The sequence below is a fragment of the Cucurbita pepo genome, chromosome 15, assembly GCF_057944985.1.
Source record: "Cucurbita pepo subsp. pepo isolate OVF chromosome 15, ASM5794498v1, whole genome shotgun sequence".
In the NCBI taxonomy this organism is placed as follows: Eukaryota; Viridiplantae; Streptophyta; class Magnoliopsida; order Cucurbitales; family Cucurbitaceae; genus Cucurbita; species Cucurbita pepo.
Genome location: NC_141812.1, coordinates 10,371,851 through 10,392,670, shown reverse-complemented (window position 1 = coordinate 10,392,670; position 20,820 = coordinate 10,371,851). Strand labels below are relative to the sequence as shown.

The following is a 20,820-nucleotide window of genomic DNA, read 5'->3' as shown; positions in this document are numbered from 1 at the left end:
CATATGGACGGACTTAACTCCCGAATTGCATGCCCAAATTCCTTCCAAAATCCCGATTTGTTTTGCTATTGTTCTCTGTCTTGCATGTCTCAACTTGTTTTCAATGCCTATTTCACGTAGTGGTCTGTTGGATGATGTATCGTTCTCCTCATCATGACACTCGTCTAGGCCCTCGTGTGGTTGGATGAGTGTGACATTCTCCCCCACTCACCGCTTCTAGGTTGTGACATTCTCTCCACTCAACTCGCATCAAATAATTTATAGTCTAAAATAATTTTTAAAACCTTTATAAAATTTATTATAACTTAAATATATAATGTTTTTAACATTTTTTTTTTTAAAAAGATGTAGTAAAAAAAAAAAAAAAAAGCTAAATTTTATCTATATTTACAGTATTAGTGAGATAAGGTTGGGAGGAAAATAAGTTGCTTTTACGTGTCTTTGTGCTGTTAACGTGGAGCTCACAAATAGGACGATCAAAATCATCGTGCGACTTTCGATGCTCTTCTGCTTGCACTTAAAGCTGTGAACGCCGATGCTGTTCAGACAAAGCCAGTCACAAAATTTTGTGATGTTCATAGCCTTCTTCCTCCCTGACGACCTCTCCTTCCTCTTTTTAACCTTATATGGATTCCAAAATGAACAAGAGGGCCAGATTTGATGATTCCGGCAAGGCAGTGGTTAATTTCTTGAAGCGGGAGGTCGGCGAGATTTCCACTCGCAGTTTTGCCAATCGTCTTGGTGCGCTGGAGGTATTGCTCTACTAATAATCATTCTCTAGTAATCTCTCTCGATTTCTGTTTTTATAGATAGTTCTTTTGTATCAATAGTCATTCTCTAGTAATCTCTCTCGATTTATGATTTTATAGATAGTTCTTTTGAATCAATAGTCATTCTCTAGTAATCTCTCTCGATTTATGTTTTTATAGATAGTTCTTTTGAATCAAGAATCATTCTCGAGTAATCTCTCCCGATTTATGTTTCTATAGATAGTTCTTTTGAATTAATAGTCCTTCTCTAATAATCTCTCTGGATTCTCTTGTATGTAGAAATGACACTGCCAGGTTGTAGGGTTGTTCTGATTGTTCAATGTTTGATTAGAACTGAGTAAACCAAACGGAATGAATCTAGTTGTGTTGCATTATAACAAGGATTTTTGTAGTAAACCAAACGGAATGAATCTAGTTGTGTTGTATTATAACAAGGATTTTTGTTTTGATTGAACAACTATACCGTTTTGGTTGGATAGTTTTATTAGTAATTTGCCCCTGTTTATTGTACCGTGCAGGATTTATTGTTATTGTTGTTACTGTAATTTCAGGATTTCGTGCTCCGACTTGGTCTTCTCAGGAAGTTGGAAAGGCACAAAGGTTGTGTGAACACCGTGAGCTTTAATGCTGCTGGTGACGTTTTAGTGTCAGGCTCTGATGATAGGCGGGTGATTCTCTGGAATTGGGAAGCCGGGAAGGTCAAGATCTCTTTTCAATCTGGTCATAATAACAATGTTTTTCAAGCAAAATTCATGCCTTACACGGATGACCGAAGCATTGTGACTTGTGCTGCGGATGGGCAGGTATATTATCTAGTTCATGGGCTGGTTTTTCTAGACTGTGGCATGGAATTAGACCCTTCTGGTTTTCCATTGTTCTTATTACTCAAGTCAATAACTCTTTATATATATATATATATATAGGTTGCCTGTACAGTTATCTATACAGTTAGCTAAAAGTCATTAAAGTTCATGTAGTTATCATTAAAAACATTATTGTTTCTCTCTAACTAAATGGAATTAAAAGTGCTTTGGTTGGACCTTTCCACAATTATTTAACTTTGCTTTTGAGCCTTCATCTAAGGCGACTCTTGGAGCCAATGTGCAATGCCATTAGGGAAACACCAGTTTAGTCCAAGGTTTGTCAAAAGGGATAACCACCTGGCCACATACACAACGAAGGTAGGGGTGATTCATAATCTCTTGTTACTTTTTACATTTTGGGGAGCATAGAGGCTTATTATAGAAGAAGCAATTTCTTCTTTCAATTCTATCTTGATTGTTTAGACATGTGTTCTACGCTTCTTTTTAATTCCATTTTTTCAGATTTACGTAATACAACTGCCTAATGTTGACCATCGTTTATTGAGGCCTTTGATGAGGCACTAGCTTTCCAAAAGTTCTTTTGTTGGTGTCTTTGTATGTTATCAAGAACTCGTCCTTTGCTATTGTGGAAGAAACATTTTGTGATGACAATCACTTGATCCTTTCCAATAATATTTGGCTGATGTTCATTAAGAGGGAGATTGTCACAGTCTGTCACTATGTCTGGATGCTTACTCAAACGATTTCTTCTTCCTGATAAAGTTTTCCTTTGCCAAAGAAACTCCTCCAAATTTGAATATTTTTCTCCCTCTGCAATAGCTGAATTCGATCTCTTTACACTACTTTGGATGATAGAAATCTTTATGAAATTCTGTCTTGTTGAAATTTTCTTGATCCGAATGAAGCTATTTTCACAGGTGATAGCAAAATATGTTAATATTTGCAAATCTAGCCATAGTTCTTGAGTTTTGCAAATATAGTTTTTTTATAAAAAATTTAATTTTTTAATTTCTTTAATATTCTGATTTTACCTTTATTTAAAAGTGTATCGGTTGTCTGATATATGAAATATAAAGTGTATAGGCTATGCAATACTTCGTGCCTTTTGTTTTAGTAGGTTTCCACATTAATTTTGGTATGTCAACCATCTTATGTACTTTATACTTCATAGTATATCAGTGTGTAAATTTTAGATTTTCTCACTTTGTATTGTTTTTCTTCTTTTGGTTCATTTATATATTGATATAACAATGCAATAATTACCGGTCTTAGTTTTAAATTTTTGTTATACTTTGTAGTTATGAAGCTTCCAATAGTTGTTTTTTCATCTTTGTATTGGTCAAATGAGATGATGGCCACTGCTTCGTGAATTACAAAATTATGGAGTTTTGGTCTATGACTCGAGCTTAGCATAAGGGTGGGCTTTAAAACCAAGATTCCAAAAGATATTGTCCTGTTAAAGTAAGGTACAACATATCGAGATAACAAATCATGTGTATTAATTGTATATTAATATTGAGTAACATGCATCTCAAGTATAGAATGAATACCGATTCACTCAAACTTAGTGTAAGAGTGGACTTTAAAACCAAGATTTCAAAAGACATTTTCCTGTTAAAGTACCGTACATATATCGATATATGAAATCATGTGTATTAGTGTATATTAACATTCATTTAACATGCATTTTAAGTATAAAATTGTTGTATCATCATTCGTATAACATGTATTGGTGTATTAGCATTCAATTAACATGCATTTTAAATGAATCGGTATTCATTCAACATACATATTAGGTATAGTATTGGTGTATTAGCATTCAATTAACTGCATTCTAGTAGTAATTATGTTTATCATCAGTCTATTAGCATTTATTTAGCATGCATTTCAGGTTTAACATTGGTGTATTTGCATTCGTTTAACATTGCATTTTGGTGGTAAATCAACTATCTCATTTATGTATTGTATCAACATTCATTTACCATGCATTCCGATGTAATATTGGTGTATGAGCATCCATACAAAATGCATTTTAGTAGTTATCAGGTATTTCAATTGTATATCTATATTCATTTAACCAGTATTTTAGTAATTTATCAGGTATATCATTTGGCAAGGGAAGCTTGTAATTGGCATTAAAAATATTTAGTATATTTGCAAATCTGCTAACAAGTTGCAAATATGGCAAATTTCGATCTTACTCTTCGTATTTTTAGATGTGTGAATGATACTATTAAAATACATTTTAAATGATTGATCATACACCAATGTTATATTTGACATGTATGCTAGTTAAATGAATGCTAATACTCCAATGTTATGCTCTAACTTGATCTCGGGACATGAATGATATGTACAATTTATTATTGAAATGCAGTTTAATGAATGTTGGTACACTATTGATATACCTGATTTACTCTTGTAAAATGAATACTGATATATCAATGTTATACATGAAACAAGGATTAGAACATCATTATCGATTTTGATAATGGAATTTCCATTTTATGGATGTATCAATAAAATATCGATATCAATATTATTGTTTTTGCAAATCAAAAGAATTATAAAAAATATTTAATTTAATAATTTAGTTGTTTTTACTTCAAAATTAAGTTATAGACCTTACCCTGTTGTTAGATTTTATATTCATGTTGGTTAATATTGATGTGGAATTCTTCGATTTATAGATATGATTTGTATATTGCATGTCGACATATATTTTAATTCTGAACCCAAAATGCATGGTAAATGAGTATTAATCCACCAATGAAGTTTGAATATCTGAACACATGTTAATTGAATGATATTAGACGAATAATATACATGATTTACTAATAAAGTGCATGTTAATTTAATGTTGATTCATTGATAAGATACCTGACTCACTGTATACCATTGATATACCTAAGAGGCGAGGCACGTTTTAGTGTGTGTTTAAGAGTAAATGATTTTTTTTTTTTTTTTTAATTATTTAGGTTAAACTGCCTGCTTAGTTTTTATCAGCGGAATTTTCACTTTGGTTTTTTCCCGCTACAAAAAGCTTGTCTATCTGTGCTCTGTACTAAAACATTCATTCCTTAACGAGTATTATTTGCTGAAATCAGGTGAGACATGCTCAGGTTTTGAATGGTGGGCGTGTAGAAACTTCACTACTTGGCAGTCATCAAGGGCGAGCTCATAAGTTGGCCATTGAGCCTGGGAGCCCTTATATTTTCTATACATGTGGTGAAGATGGATTGGTGCAACGTGTGAGTTTTGATTGCTCGTTCTGTCGTTATATTATGTTCCACCAACATTCTAAGTATTACAACTTAGATGTTTTCCAAGGACAATTCTGCTTTATTATCACTGAATTGCAATGTGATACTGTCCACTTTACTCTTTTAATAGTTTGATCTAAGAACTGGGGCTGCCGTTGAGCTGTTCACTTGCCAATCAGTTGGCAATAGGGCAGGTTACATGTCAACGGTTCAGCTAAATGCAATTGCTATGGACCCTAGAAATCCAAATCTCGTTGTTGTTGCTGGTTCAGACGAGTATGCACGGTTGTATGATATTCGCAAATGTGGGGGGGAAGGGTCGACTGATTCTGGTCAACCTGCAGACTGCTATTGCCCCCCTCACTTGATTGGTGATGAGCACGTGGGAATAACAGGTCTAGCCTTCTCAGAGCTGAGTGAGCTCCTTGTCTCATACAATGATGAATATATTTATCTTTTCAATAGGGACATGGGTTTGGGTCCAAACCCAAATTCTGAATCTCCAGTATCTCTGAGTAGTGATACAAGTGAAGTGGGAGCTGAAAAAGTTGTGAATTGTACTCCACAAGTTTATAAAGGACATAGAAACTGTGAGACAGTTAAAGGTGTCAATTTTTTTGGACCCAAATGCGAGTATGTGATCAGTGGTTCTGATTGTGGCAGAATTTTTATATGGAGGAAAAAGGGTGGAGAGCTAATCCGAGTCATGAAAGCCGACGAGGATGTTGTGAACTGCATCGAGCCCCATCCTCACATGACCATGCTTGCTAGTAGTGGAATTGAAAGTGACGTCAAGATATGGACTCCAAATTCCCGCCACAGGGCTACTCTTCCTGAGAAAATTGAACAGGTAAGAATGTCATCTTCATTCTTTAGTTTAATGCCAATACTAATGCTTTACTGTAGCTTATTGAATGGCAGTTAACTCTTTGGATTATTGAGGTTTATATCCTTTCCAGACGTAAGGATAATAACACCTGTCATATCGTATTATTAACTCTGGTATTTGTTGATCTTTTCATACTACTATACTACCTTTTTGTTACTATTGCCATCATTATCATCGTCGTTATGATCTGAAAAAAATCGATACTCACATATTGACTTAGGGAGGAAAGTGGGGTGATCCTGATGGTAGGTTAAACTACCTTTATCCTATTATGTATTCAAATATGATCACATGAACATATTTCCTCTCTATCTTGAGCTTAAAATCCAATGATCATTTTATGTGACTGTCTTCTGTTTGTGTGGATGAATTTGTGTTGTTTTCTCTTGATTTTTTGCATGTAGACTTGTAGAGTATGACATCCTCTTAATATCCCAATAACATTCCAATAGCATTCCTATCAGTTTACGATTAAGTTGAGTGGTTCTTTATCACCAATTGAAATTATCTTGTATGATGAGACCTTAATAGCATATCTGGTTGCTTTATTTACCAAATCATTTGTGTTTTTCTCAAAGACATCAGGCAGGAATTATGTTCTTTGGAAACATCTAGGTGGAGTACTATTTATGTTGCAAATACATTTCTCTGACTCCAAGGAATGCCATAAGAACATGATACGGGCATGTGGTAGTCTTGTTCGATAAAAAGAAAGAAAGAAACCTCGAGGCAATTGAGACAGCTTCGAGCTCGGTAGTCATCTAGGTTCCATAGAGTTTCCTAGGCAATTGATGTCCAAATTTGATATGTGAATAGGACATGGCTAATACCCACAGCCATATACATTCTGTAGATGATATGAGCAGAATTTATTTCTCTGGTGTTTATAGATTACCTGGTTCAATTCCTTCATTAGATGAAGAACATGGATTTTGGTCTTGTTTTCAATGATAACCATAAAGATAATGAAGGTGAAGGCGATGATGTTGAACTTGAATAGAATTTTAATATCGATTTCGGTTTCTTCGTTGATTATTGATTCGATGAAGTTTCAGACGATGTCGATAGTCGACGATTCTTCTGATCTAATGGTTTTCAACTCCGCATTTCTCAGAATCCAAAGCCTAGAGGATGGATGCACCGGTTAGCGTTACCGGAGGAGGTGATGATGCAACTGTTTTCACTGCGAAGACGACGGAATTCAATCCCTGAAAGAGGAAGAGAAAACTCTACCCCAACCCCAAATAGGGATATCTTAGAGTTGATAATGACATTCAGCAATTCCAACAGTGATGGCTCTTCAGATTACAACGCTGGTGATGCTTCTGAAGATTAGTGATATAATTGATAATGTTTGTGCTTTACCTTGTGACTTTAAATTTGAATAACGTGATAGCTAATTGTGTATAAAATAGGGATGATGCATGAATGCCATTATGAATCATATCTACCAAATTTCATATGAATGTATTAATAGCTAAAAGCTCTGCTACCTTTCATTATGAGTTCCTCCCGTGTTGGCTTAGATTCAGTTTGTGCATTCTTTTGATGGTCTTGTTTGTTTCATTTTCTATGATAAGTTCTTCTCTTCACTCAATCCCATATCAAATTTGTGGGGATCGAGATGAGGAGATTCAAAGATAAATGTGTATTTTCTCTCTAATCGAGAGGCATTAGATCGAAGTAGTCTCAGTCATGTATTCTAATTTCAGTGATTTACGGGAGAACAAAGTAGATTGTTGAGCTAATTCTAACACGAGATAGAACACTGTTGGATGTATTTCTTCGATAGCAGGGCTTCTGTTTATTTCAATTGATTAGTCCTCGGTCAGTAATCTCGTACTCTCAATCAGCTTGACTACGTTATTCATGTTTTAGCTCATTCGTATGTCATCTTATTCATGCCATCAGGATTTGTCTCATTTGTATGTCATCCTATTCATGCCATCATGATCTGTTTCGAGCAAGAAACGAGAACGGAGGACAGAAAAAACTAGATATCATTAACCCAAAAAAATAATTTTGAAATATAGAGACCAAAATATCGAGTTCGAAAACTCGGTTGGATTAAAATATACTATAAAATATATATATAATATATATATATATTTTTTAAAAGAATTAATTTGGTTACAATTTACAGGAACTAAAAAGAAATTAATTGATAATTATACGTGTTGTTATTCCGTTTGTGGATCAAATCTCAGGAAAAAATAGTAATGGGCCGGGTTGACGGGAAATTGAGCCCACATTGGCTACCGGTCGTTCGTGTCCTCAAAACTCCGTTCCCCGTCCCCGCGATATTTTGCGTGCCAAATTAATTGGCTTCTGCTCTGCCTCTTCTTTACATTTTCGTCTTCTGCTTTCTCATTCTCCAGTCGTCCTACGGAGGCTTCTTCTCTGTGATCCGCTTCTCTCCGGTATAGCTTTCGATTTCACCGTCTATGGAGTCGTTAATCAACGCTTCTTCTGCTGCGATCATCTCCTCTTCTTCTTCTTTTCCTATATCTTCTCCCAACAGGATGCTTCCTCTGAGATCTTTTCAAGTTCCGCACGCTTCCAAAGGTATTCGTCTCCGAGTAGATACATGTTTTGTTTCTTCTGTTTGTTTTCATCTTTTCTTGATGAGAAGTGTGAAGAATTGAAATCGGTGTGTTGTCGAAGCGGTTACTTGTGCTAGCTGAATGATCCTGTTTATCGTTTGATTTTGATTCATCTTCGAAGTAATTTGTTGTGTTATTAGTTTTTTATTTCTTTCTAATTCGTCTCCGAATAGATACAGGTTTTGTTTCTTCTATTTGTTTGCATCTTTTCTTGATGAGAAGTGTGAAGAACTGAAATCGGTGTGTTGTCGAAGCGGTTGCTTGTGCTAGCTGAATGATCCTGTTCATCGTTTGATTTTGATTCGTCTTCGAAGTAATTTGTTGTGTTATTAGTTTTTTCTTTCTTTCTTATATGTCTCCGAATAGATACAGGTTTTGTTTCTTCTATTTGTTTACATCTTTTCTTGATGAGAAGTGTGAAGAATTGAAATCGGTGTGTTGTCGAAGCGGTTACTTGTGCTAGCTGAATGATCCTGTTTATCGTTTGATTTTGATTCGTCTTCGAAGTAATTTGTTGTGTTATTAGGTTTTCCTTTCTTTCTTATTCGTCTCCAAATAGATACAGATTTTGTTTCTTCTATTTGTTTGCATCTTTTCTTGATGAGAAGTGTGAAGAATTGAAATCTGTGTGTTGTCGAAGCTGTTGCTTGTCCTATCTCAATGATCCTGTTTATCGTTTGGTTTTGATTCGTCTTCGTAGTAATTTGTTGTGTTATTAGTTTTTTCTTTCTTTCTTATTCGTCTTCTATTTGTTTGCACCTTTTCCTGATGAGAAGTGTGAAGAATTGAAATCGGTGTGTCGTTGAAGCGGTTGCTTGTGCTAGCTGAATGAACCTGTTTATCGTTTGATTTTGATTCGTCTTCGAAGTAATTTTTTGTGTTATTAGTTTTTTCTTTCTTTCTCATTCGTCTCCGAATAGATACAGGTTTTGTTTCTTCTTTTTGTTTGCATTTTTTCCTGATGAGAATTGTGAAGAATTGAAATCGGTGTTTTGTCGAAGCAGTTGCTTGTGCTAGCTCAATGATCCTGTCTATCGTTTGATTTTGATTGGTCTTCGAAGTAATTTGTTGTGTTATTAGTTTTTTATTTCTTTCTAATTCGTCTCTGAATAGATACAGGTTTTGTTTCTTCTATTTGTTTGCATCTTTTCCTGATGAGAAGTGTGAAGAATTGAAATCGGTGTGTTGTCGAAGCGGTTGCTTGTGCTAGCTGAATGATCCTGCTTATCGTTTGATTTTGATTCGTCTTCAAACTAATTTGTTGTGTTATTAGTTTTTTCTTTCTTTCTTATTCGTCTCTGATTTCTTCTATTTGTTTGCATCTTTTCCTGATGAGAAGTGTGAAGAATTGAAATCGGTGTGTTGTCGAAGCAGTTGCTTCTGCTAGCTGAATGATCCTGTTTATCGTTTGATTTTGATTCGTCTTCAAAGTAATTTTTTGTGTTATTAGTTTTTTCTTTCTTATTTTGAGTTGCCTGCTTAAGTTTCTGAGTGTGTGTTTAGGTAACGAGAATGAATCTGATTCTCAGTCTGATTCGAAGAATATCAGGAACCTTCCAATCCTCAGTAGACGCCATCTCTCCCTTTCTCCTCTTTCAAAGGTAGCCTCTCTGTATATTACTATTAGTTTAATTTAATGCTCTCTTCGTTTAGTTTCTGCAAATTTGAGATGATCAGAATTCATGCCATTGAGAGTTTTCCGCGTGATAAAACTTATGGTTTGTGCTATACACACAACTATTTGAATGATCACGCGGTTTCCTACTCTTTTTTTCTTCCAAAAAAACAAATAACTAGAGAGAATTGTTTATTCGAATTTCTGTAAGAAGGAACACGATGATTGTCGAATAAGAGAATTCATAAACCTTTAAATCGGTACAATAGGTTGGTTTGAATCCTATTCATAGTCAGCTCAGCCATGGAGGAAATATGAAAATCGGCAGCCCTAGTGGTGTTTGAACACTAATGAAGTAATGTTTTGTTTTTTTAAAATAACATGCCATTTATAGTCTACGTTATTAAGAACTAAATTAGATATATGTTCTTTTTGTTTTCCGTTCGATCTTAGTTCTAGTAAAGTTTTCCTTTCTGCATTAGGATGCTGCAATGGGAGTGGTGCTTGGTGCAGCTGCGGGAAGAGGGTGGACGACAGGATCAGGCATGGAAGGTCCCCCAGCTCCGGCTGGGCTGGAGGCCAATTCAGGCACAGAGAATGTCTCCACTTTCCCATGGTCTCTTTTCACAAAATCCCCTCGGCGAAGAATGCTTGTGGCTTTTACTTGTAACATTTGTGGGCAACGAACAACACGGGCGATCAACCCCCATGCTTATACTGATGGCACTGTGTTTGTACAGGTAAGATTTCACAACATTCATGGAATGAATCGATGGAAGTGCATATTTGACCATTTGAGTTGAGTAGAATGGAAGCATATAGTTTTCTTTTTTTTTTTTTTGCTCGGTTTCCAACTGAAATGGTTTCGTTCAATGTTCGTTTGGGGAAGAAATCAATCTTGAACAGGACACATTAATCTTTGAATTCAGATAGTAGTCTTGAGGCTTCTCCATGTAATTAGCTGATATTCTATCAGCCATTTTAGTCGCTGACACGAAACTAATGAGCTTAGTCTTTTTTTCCACTCTTGTAGTGTTGTGGATGCAATGCATACCACAAGCTCGTGGACAACTTGAACCTGTTTCATGAGATGAAATGCTACGTCAACCCGGGTTTTAACTACGGGAGCAATGGATGGGGCGATTTGAACTTCAAATATCTAGACATGGAAGAAGATGGAAATGACGATACATTCCCGATACAATGAGGTAAATAATACGCCCGTAGGGTATGTACATTCTGGACTCATCAGTACAAGAATAATTATTTGTTATGTATATTGTTCTAAATATCAAATAGGAACTCAATCAGTAAAACAAATTTAAAATGCACTCTGATCTTCAGCTAGTTTTCTTCATTGGATCTTAGTTGCAGTTAAACTCAAAAGGGATGATGTAGCAGTTGGATTAATTTAGAACTTGTAGTTAGTAGTGGAGAGAGTTCTTCACTTTTCTGCCCCATTTTTTTTGCTTCTATGGCTTTGAGTGTGATAGCTCCCATTCGGGTATTAAGTGGAATATTAGCCCGGAAATGCAACTCTAAGAGCTAGGTTTTGAGAGGGCGGAGGAAGAAGAGAAGACTTTAGGAAATGAATGGACATGACGAACCATTTGGGCTACTGGATCATTTATAGCAGATTTACTCTTTATGTTTAGAAATGGAAAGATAGGGATGAAAATAGGCTAAATTGCGAATTTAGTCCTTAAATTTGGAGAAAATTAGAATTTAGTCCCATGAGATTTTAAAAGTTATAATTAACTTTGTCTTTTATAGTTGGATAAAATCTCTTAGAAGTCACTAATGAATTGGTAATTAACTTTCTAGGTGTGAATTAGATAGTCGATTGTATTTAGTAGCTGAAGAATTAAGCAGTTGCCTGGATAAGAAAATATGTTAGGTAGTTATTCTTGTGAGTCTTGAACCCTTCAACTGATCATTTCATTTTCATCCTGGTATAATAACGAAAGTTGACGAACAATTTATTTTTGTTAATTTATTTTTTAATTTTTTAAACTTATTATTCCTTTTTGTTTTTTTTTTTTCTTTTTTTCTTCTCTCTCTCTCTCATTCTTACTTACTCGTTTTCCTTCCTCATCTATTATTCTCTATGAAAGTAAGAATGAGAGAGCTTTATTATTCTTTCCTCTCCTTTTCTTTTTCTCTTCCCCCCTTTCCTCTTCTTTCTCCCCCTTCCCAAATTCAATATATATATATATATATATATATATATATATATATGCAGGCATTTGAAATGAAGCAACCCTTCGTTTCAGATTTATAATCGAAGGTTTCGGTTCGATTTTTATTATTATTATTATTATGTTCGATTATTATTATTATTATTATGTTAAACGTGGGAAGAAGGGGAGGAAGAGGAGAAGAAAGGAAGGAGATGAAGGAAGAAGAAAAGGAAAAAAAGAAAAGAAAGAGAAAAAGGAATATATATATATATATTTATATATAAATCTAAAAATATTTCTTTTAATAATTAGAAGTGGCACCACTACTGAACTCTCAAAAGTCAAAACTCAATCATAAAAATGCAACTAAAAGTATAGTCTTTTCTACTTTTTTTTTTAATTCAAATTCAAATTCATTACAGGTTTTTTATCGGCAAGTTTCAAATTCACGCTACTTTTGTCGTTAATATTCGCAATTAGCTTGATTTTGAACAACATTCATGGGTAAATTCAATTTAACCACCTCGAACTATGACTAATTTTAAGATTTATTAAAGGTACATGCCCTAAATTTTTAAAATTAGATTATGAAACGAGACTTAAAAATATGATTACTAAAATTGATGTTTTAACTTGATTAAATTTATAATCACTTCAACGTTTGAATTTTCTACGCCAAACGATCTCAGTGAAGTGCTCAAAAAACATAATATATTGAAGCTATATTCTTAATATACCTGTGGCCATGCGAAAGTCCAAAATCCTAGGTTTAATTACACGCCTAAAATGCAAAATTACTAGAGTTGGATAACACACCAGCAAAATCCAAGACGTTGCATCCTTTTTGGCTAGCTGATTGCAATACTCTCTTAAGCCATATTCTGGAAAATCTACTTCCTACTGAAGCTGAAAAAAATAAATCTTCAAAATGGATTCCACTTTATCAATCCTCAGAACATATAATTAATTATATATGAGAGGCTTTATCTTCAAAAGCTTATACATTATGGACATACCAAGTTCTCAGATTGCAACGGCTACGCTTCTGTGCGGACGCTGCTACTGGCTTGTTGACTCGAACTACTTGGGGACGCCATCATCATGAGACTTAGAACTAAAGCAATCATCTGCATAATTTTAAGTATAATTTCTAAGTAAAGCCGTGAGGAGAAGATTTCAAGCTGGTACAAATTCAGGTACTTACGGAAGTGATGGCAATACACAATAGGCTGAAGCCGGGGTAATTGAAGGGTGGATGGTCAGACAAGAATAAAGCTGGATATCAATGAATTAGATAAAATTGTTAAATCGAGCTCCTTGTGTTTCAATATATATATATATAGAATTGGAGTCCAAACCTGTGAGAGGACTGAAAATGATGGGAGCTGCAATTTGGGCGAGAGAGCTTAACCCTGAAAGGCATCCTTGAACCTTCCCCTGTAAATGAGTTATTATTATTGGTCTAGAAGTTTGTGAGATCATAGAAACTCTTATAGACAATGTTATGATATGGATGATTTGATGGTTGTTGAATATGAAAATTTCACTTGTAAAAAGTATCTTTATTTACCTGCTCATGTTGACCGACTTGTTTTGATACAATGCTGCGTAGCTGTATAAATCCAAGCTCACAATAAGCAATAATGGTTATGCATCAGTCGGGAGAAACGTATAGAAGGGATAAGTTTAAAGCTTACACTTGGATTCACGAAAACAGAGAAAACAGAAAATATAGTTGCAGCATAAGGAACCTGGGCAAGAAAGAGAGAGAAATATAATGAGAATCGGATAACAAACCATTTGAAAATGAGAATCGGATAACAAACCATTTGAAGTACGCACGTGAAAAAACTTAGTACAGTCGATCTCTAAAATTCGGATAAAATCACATGATATCTAACATCAATGCTTTTCATGTAATGAGTTTCAATTTTACATCTCAAGCCTAGGAAGAAATAAAAGCAGAGGATTTTAAGAAATTCTTGATAATTGGGAGAGGGATTTACCCAAATTGCCCAGGCAATGCTGTTAATGATCATCTGCAATAAATCAACTTATAATGAGCAATGTTGGTTAAATGACCAAATTCTTCACTGATTATATAGTAGAAGGAAAAAACTTGTTAATGGAATACTAAGCAACGAGTACGAGGTGCTTACACCGATGCAGCCCACCAAAAGCCCAATTGAAAGTAACTTGGCTTCTGATAGAACAGGAGCCAGCAAGGGCATCAAAACAAGCTGCACGTATGTATAAAGCAGTTAACTAAAAGAGAAGGAAGAGCAGAAGACGGTGTAAAGAACCAGATCGTCTTAGTAAAGCACGTAGATTCTACCTGCGAAAACGCTCCTGCAGCCCCAGAAACTAGCATCAAATCTGCGAACTGGTTCTTATCGAAGTGAAATCGAGCTTTCAAATAATACTGCAATCCAATACAATTTAACTATCAGATAGAGAGTTGGCAGTTGTTTTCACGTTGTTCTTACAAAAGATTCTCTGTTCCTGTTTCTGAAACTACTTTCAAGAATAATTGATAGGCAATTTGTAAGAGTAAAGATCATTGTGGGTTTAAATAAAGTCTTGTGTTCGATTATCTTTGAAAATGAAATATAAAAAGAATTCAAATAATGTTTTTATTCTGATCTAGGAAACACTCTAACAGCTTGACAAAGTCCTGATCGTGATAATATGCATCTCTTCAAGTATCTGTTTCATTGATCTGTCAACAATTACGTGTGTCAAATTTGAGTAGAATTTCCACTGGCGGACTAAACACTTCAGAATACTTCTTTCAGCTATTTCAAAGCAACTACTACTGGCCTTAAATCTCACTAAATATAGAGGCAATAGTGAAGAAAAATACTGACATACCAATATCGAGGCTTGCAATCCTCCCTCACCGAGGCCGGTGAAGAATACAACAACTGCGGCTTGTGAGAGTAGCGTACTGTAAACAATGAAGTTGTACCCTATGGTTATTAAATAGAATGGTCTACTGCAGAGTCATAGGAAGAAAGAACAATTCTCACTGTAAAATGCACAAGCAGATAGCTGACAACTCTCCTTTACCTGCTCGTGATTAAGTCGATAACATCATTCAGAGTGGGCATCTTTCTGAAAGCCAACGTCGGTCTCGGGAATTCACCACCATCGTCTTCGCGGTCGGTCAATTCTGGTACTTCTTCCTTCAACATTGGCTGTACTAAATCACGTCCACCTGGCAAACGATCCTCGAGAAAGATTCTCATGTATAAAATTGCGACCATAGAGGAAATTGCAGCAATCTGATTGAAATGCACAGCAGAACAATACCGTCACTACCATTGAATCTCAAAGCATAAACTATAGAACAAACAAGAGACCAGTAGAGAATTGCGATCATAGTGGAATAATCTCATGTATAGTAGCGATTATAGATGAAACAGCAGCATCTAAAAGAAATATACGGCAGAACAATAACAGTATCACTACCATTATAGATGAAATGGCAGAGTAGTGATTATAGATGAAACGGCAGCATCTAAAAGAAATACGGCAGAACAAAAACAGTATCACTACCATTATAGATGAAACGGCAGAGTAGCGATTATAGATGAAACGGCAGCATCTAAAAGAAATATACGGCAGAACAATAACAGTATCACTACCATTCAATCTCGAAACATAAACTGTAGAACAAGAGATCAGTAGACAATCAGGATCACAGAGGAGCATTCTCATGTGTACAGTAACGATTATAGAGAAGATCGCAGCAATCTCATCGAAATACATACAAAATATCAATAACAATATCACTACCGGTCTACCACTGAATCTCGAAACACAACTACAGAACAAAAGAGCAGTAGACAGTTGTAATCATAGAGGAATGTTCTCATTGTAGAGAAATTAGCAGTAATTTGATCGAAATATACAGCAGAACAAAAACTATACCTCTACGCATTGAATCTCGAAACATATAACTTCAGAACAAGAGATCAGTTTCATTTCGCTAATGAAGAAAAGTACCGGAAAAATGTAGTCCGTGGCGAGTAAGCGAGATGCCAAAGTTCCGCATACATAAGCAGCAGAGCATACTCCAGTAAGCAAACCAAATGCCGACGCTCGTTTTGCCGGTGAAGTGTTGTCTGCCTGAGAAAGTAATCGGAGCATCAGATTGAGTAGAACTGGACGGAAACTTGCACGAAATTGGAAGAGATGAGTGAAGAAATTACCAGATAAGCGAGAGCGAGGCAACTGGCAGTGCCCTCGGAGACCATGGCCGTGAGAGTCCTCACAACGTAATATGCATAGAAGAAGTTCCTCTCCCTGCTGTACGCCAATATCGCTGCTTTCGCCATGAGAGCGTTTTCAGAAGCTAAATACTTCCAAAAGCACTTTTTGAAGGTTAATTTAAAAATAAAAATCCGCATGTCCTTTTTATACCACAAACGTTCGCAAATTATTTTTAAAAATTATTTTAAATTTTGAAATAAAGACGCCTCCACCAAAAAAAAAATATATAAAATTGGGTATATATATATATTTTGTCGCTTCAATTATGTATCAACTTGTCCACATAATTATGAGTCTGTTCCCGTCAAGCCTCTTTGAGGATGCTAGCCTACAATCACTAGCCATGACTTGGTCGAACCTTTAGCTCAGTCATTCAAACGGTTAGAAATCACGACTCTCCACAATAGTATGATATTGTCCACTTTGAGCATAGAAATCCTCCCTTATAACAAAGTACACTATAAGCCTCCCCTGAGGCTTATGGAGCTCTCGAATAGCCTCCCCTTAATTGAGGCTCGACTCCTTTCTCTGGAGCCCTCGAACAAAGTACACCATGTGTTCGACACTTTAGTCACTTTTGACTACTTGGTCGAACCTTTAGCTCAGTCATTCAAATGGTTAAAAATCACGACTCTCCACAATAGTATGATATTGTCCACTTTGAGCATAGAAATCCTCCCCTCGAACAAAGTACACTATAAGTCTCCCATAAGGCTTATGGAGCTCTCAAATAGCCTCCCCTTAATCGAGGCTCGACTCCTTTCTCTGGAGCTCTCGAACAAAGTACACCATATGTTCGACACTTTAGTCACTTTTGACTACACCTTCGAGGCTCACAATTCTTTATTCGATATTTGAGGATTCTATTAACATGGCTAAGTTTAGGGCATGATGACTCTGATACCATGTTAGAAATCACGACTCTCCACAATAGTATGATATTGTCCACTTTGACCATAAGCGCTCATGGCTTTGCTTTGGGCTTCCCCAAAATGCCTCATCCAAATGAAGTCTTCTACTTATAAAAAGCATGATCATTCCCTAAATTAGGCAATGTGAGACTCACTCCCAACAATCCTCAACACAAACCCACAAACAGTAGCACCTACTAATCCAATGGTCCACCGTAGCGAAGTAGGCTAAAAATTAGGCTAAAAATGCCCTTTTAAGATTCTTAGTCAAGCCGCCTCTGCAATCTTTCTAAAGCACTAATGCCTTGATTTTCAATTTGAAAATAAAAATGAAATAGGAAGGTGCAATATCGATTACGACTTTTGCACAACTCAGTCTCTTCCTTTGTTCGAGAGTCAATGACCTAGTATTGCAAGATGCTAGGTGCGCACGAACGCCCAATCGAATTTCCGCGTTCCTTGTGGAGTTATGTATAAGCTAAAGCTTTTGACTTTTTAAAAATAGGTCAATTTATATTAAATTTATGAAAGAAAATTGGTGTCTATATTATACACAAAATTAAATAAAACCTAAGTTTTAATGGAGGCATACCTACCGAGTGGGATAATGGAGACTGTCATCGGTAACGTTAGCAGCGCCTTCCTTCCGTACATGTCAGACAGATTCCCTACTAGTGGCGTTATCACTACTGCTCCCAATCCCGTTAACTGCAAATTTCCATTTACGATTATATTCTAAAAAAAAAATATATAAAAATTAAAATTTTACAAAAAAAAAATATATATATATATATATTATTTTCATTTTTATTAATTTTGAATTTAATTTTCTTTTAGCCTTAATTTCAATATTTTATGCTTTACGGGAGTTTTAAAATAAGTATGATGTGAAAATCTTAAATTAAATTCAAAAGATTGCTTTTCCAGTAAGTAATGTTGACAAAAGTATTTGAATTATTATTATTTTGATATTTTGTATTTTTAAAGTGATTTTTATTCAATCAATTTTGTCAAAAGTGCTTTTAAAATGTTTTTTTCTTTTTCTTTTTCTTTTTCTTTTTCTTTTTCGTTACCAACCCTTTAACTAAATAAACTAAAAATAACTTATATATTATTTATGGTAATATTAAATTTTATTTATTCGTTATAATTTCATTAAAAAAAAATTCATAAATGAGACGTCTTTTTCAACTATGAAAGTGAAGCACGTTGAAAAAAATGAGGAAAATATCTTATCCTCAAAGGCTATGAATTTCCCATTTGACACGAAAAACAATTACGTGGCTCGATATTTTGAATATTATTAGCTTTTAAATCCAAGAATCTTCTACTTTTAGAATAGACATACTAATTTATAATTGATTTAAACTTTACTTGAATTGATTATAATAGCGATTTGGTCAGGTTTTAACTCATTTACAGACATATTATTTTTCATCATTTAAAATAAATGTAATATTTAATTTTATACATTTAAACCAAAATTTTAAACTATCGAAATTAATTTTAATGGATAAATAGTTAATAAGCATGATATTTAGTTGAACAGGCGTTAAAACATATATTCGTCGAAATACGTTGTAACACACAAGTCCAAACACAAAATAACTAGAGATGTTCATTTAATTAGTAGAGAATTCTCATTTGGAAAATTATTTTACAGTTTAAAAATAGAAATTATGCATTAAAAATTATTTGAAATAAATAAATATATATATATATATATATATATATATATATATATATATATGAAAGACGAAGTAGTTGGAAATTTAAAAAATTTCAAAATTATATTTAAAATCATATTATATTTTTTTTCTTTTAAAATATTTAACATTTAAAAATAGAAATTATGCATTAAAAATTATTTGAAATAAATATTATATATATAATATAATATAATATAATATGAAAGACTAAGTAGTAACCTTGGAAATTTAAAATGTTTCAAAATTATATTTAAAATCATATTATATATTTTTTTTCTTTTAAAATATTATTAAATTTATTAAAATATTTTACATTTTAAAAATAGAAATTATGCATTAAAAATTAATTTGAAATAAATAAATAAATAAATATATATATATATATATATATATATATGAAAGACGAAGTAGTTGGAAATTTAAAAAATTTCAAAATTATATTTAAAATCATATTATATTTTTTTTCTTTTAAAATATTTAACATTTAAAAATAGAAATTATGCATTAAAAATTATTTGAAATAAATATTATATATATAATATAATATAATATAATATGAAAGACTAAGTAGTAACCTTGGAAATTTAAAATGTTTCAAAATTATATTTAAAATCATATTATATATTTTTTTTCTTTTAAAATATTATTAAATTTATTAAAATATTTTACATTTTAAAAATAGAAATTATGCATTAAAAATTAATTTGAAATAAATAAATAAATAAATATATATATATATATATATATATATGAAAGACGAAGTAGTTGGAAATTTAAAAAATTTCAAAATTATATTTAAAATCATATTATATTTTTTTTCTTTTAAAATATTTAACATTTAAAAATAGAAATTATGCATTAAAAATTATTTGAAAATGAATATTATATATATTAAAAATAGGAAAAATTATTCATGAAATTTTTGAAAATTTTGCACTTAAAAATATCTAATTGAATATTGGGGCATTCTGGAAAAAGATGGAAAGGGAAACCCATTAATCCAAACATTTAAATGAAATTTAAAAAAAAAAAATTACCCTAAAAAGTAAAAACCACCCACTTCCCCAACTGACGCACAGCCACTTCACCACCACCCACTCTCCCACCACCGGCCAAGGCTTTTTTTTTTTTTATAAAATAGAATAAAATAAAATATTTTAAAAGTTAATTAGAAAAACCGTTGATTAATTAATAATTTGTTTAACTAAAATTTTGGTAAAAAAACAGAGATTAAGACTAAAATCGAAACTGTTTTTTTTTTTTTTTAATTATTAAAAAAAAAAAAAAAAAAAAGTGAAGCAAGGTTGTTCGTTGTGTTACCGCCTGTTGGAAGCCGCTGAGATAGATGGCGAGGGAGCACTCATCGCGGCCGGGGCAGAGCGCCGCCATAGTCACGTCGGTGATCGCCGGCATCACCATTACTCCGGCCGCCGTCGCCAGAAACAGCGTCACAAACAGATGACTTACCCCACAACTCAACAATTTCTCCATTTCTTCTTCTCCTCCTTCTCCTTATTCTTCTGCTATATATATATATTCGAAGGCTGTGCGTTTAATTCGTAAGGCTTTGCGTTTAATTCATACCTTGCTTTCGGGTCAATCGAGAAGATGGGGGCCCAGTGAAAAATCAGGCCCAGCTCAAAGACAAGGACTTAATTTGTTCTAATTTCTAAAAAGAATATAAAACGCTTTTTATTTTTTATTTTTTATTTTTAATAATTTGTCTCTTTGCAATTTTTGGAAAGAATGGGTCTGTAGAATTTTAGTCATTTATTAGAAAA

General features: G+C 33.7%; 3 protein-coding genes across 3 annotated transcripts; 2 read left to right on the top strand and 1 right to left on the bottom strand.

The window, feature by feature from the left end:
• The first annotated feature begins 449 nt into the window (after positions 1-449).
• Positions 450-7,248, top strand: LOC111811125 (uncharacterized). Its single transcript, XM_023697865.2, has 5 exons — positions 450-752; positions 1,322-1,573; positions 4,702-4,845; positions 4,988-5,707; positions 6,861-7,248. The coding sequence occupies exons 1-5, from the start codon at positions 627-629 to the stop codon at positions 7,080-7,082; spliced, it is 1,464 nt and encodes a 487-aa protein (XP_023553633.2). The 5' UTR covers positions 450-626; the 3' UTR covers positions 7,083-7,248.
• A 794-nt stretch (positions 7,249-8,042) lies between these two features.
• LOC111776313 (uncharacterized) lies at positions 8,043-11,295 on the top strand. The gene is made up of 4 exons (XM_023655737.2): positions 8,043-8,311; positions 9,853-9,950; positions 10,447-10,704; positions 10,998-11,295. The coding sequence occupies exons 1-4, from the start codon at positions 8,191-8,193 to the stop codon at positions 11,169-11,171; spliced, it is 651 nt and encodes a 216-aa protein (XP_023511505.1). The 5' UTR covers positions 8,043-8,190; the 3' UTR covers positions 11,172-11,295.
• Positions 11,296-12,838: 1,543 nt separating this feature from the next.
• LOC111776465 (uncharacterized) lies at positions 12,839-20,572 on the bottom strand. The gene is made up of 15 exons (XM_023655903.2): positions 20,360-20,572; positions 17,927-18,038; positions 16,359-16,471; positions 16,153-16,275; positions 15,214-15,428; positions 15,016-15,091; positions 14,480-14,566; positions 14,304-14,384; positions 14,151-14,183; positions 13,842-13,895; positions 13,715-13,756; positions 13,503-13,581; positions 13,349-13,419; positions 13,161-13,271; positions 12,839-13,050 (listed from the first exon to the last, which is right to left on the bottom strand). The coding sequence occupies exons 1-14, from the start codon at positions 20,528-20,530 to the stop codon at positions 13,182-13,184; spliced, it is 1,347 nt and encodes a 448-aa protein (XP_023511671.2). The 5' UTR covers positions 20,531-20,572; the 3' UTR covers positions 12,839-13,050; positions 13,161-13,181.
• Between the last annotated feature and the right edge of the window lie 248 nt (positions 20,573-20,820).

Excerpts from the sequence above, each read along its gene's own strand:
- LOC111811125 (XM_023697865.2), top strand. The coding sequence starts at position 627 with ATGGATTCCAAAATGAACAAGAGGGCCAGATTTGATGATTCCGGCAAG. Across the intron at positions 4,846-4,987 it reads AAGATGGATTGGTGCAACGT|TTTGATCTAAGAACTGGGGC; the intron begins GTGAGTTTTGAT and ends CTCTTTTAATAG. Across the intron at positions 5,708-6,860 it reads TTCCTGAGAAAATTGAACAG|AATCCAAAGCCTAGAGGATG; the intron begins GTAAGAATGTCA and ends CGCATTTCTCAG.
- LOC111776313 (XM_023655737.2), top strand. The coding sequence starts at position 8,191 with ATGGAGTCGTTAATCAACGCTTCTTCTGCTGCGATCATCTCCTCTTCT. Across the intron at positions 8,312-9,852 it reads AGTTCCGCACGCTTCCAAAG|GTAACGAGAATGAATCTGAT; the intron begins GTATTCGTCTCC and ends GTGTGTGTTTAG. Across the intron at positions 9,951-10,446 it reads CCCTTTCTCCTCTTTCAAAG|GATGCTGCAATGGGAGTGGT; the intron begins GTAGCCTCTCTG and ends TTTCTGCATTAG.
- LOC111776465 (XM_023655903.2), bottom strand. The coding sequence starts at position 20,530 with ATGGAGAAATTGTTGAGTTGTGGGGTAAGTCATCTGTTTGTGACGCTG. Across the intron at positions 15,092-15,213 it reads ATCGACTTAATCACGAGCAG|TACGCTACTCTCACAAGCCG; the intron begins GTAAAGGAGAGT and ends CATTGTTTACAG. Across the intron at positions 14,184-14,303 it reads TTTTGGTGGGCTGCATCGGT|ATGATCATTAACAGCATTGC; the intron begins GTAAGCACCTCG and ends GATTTATTGCAG.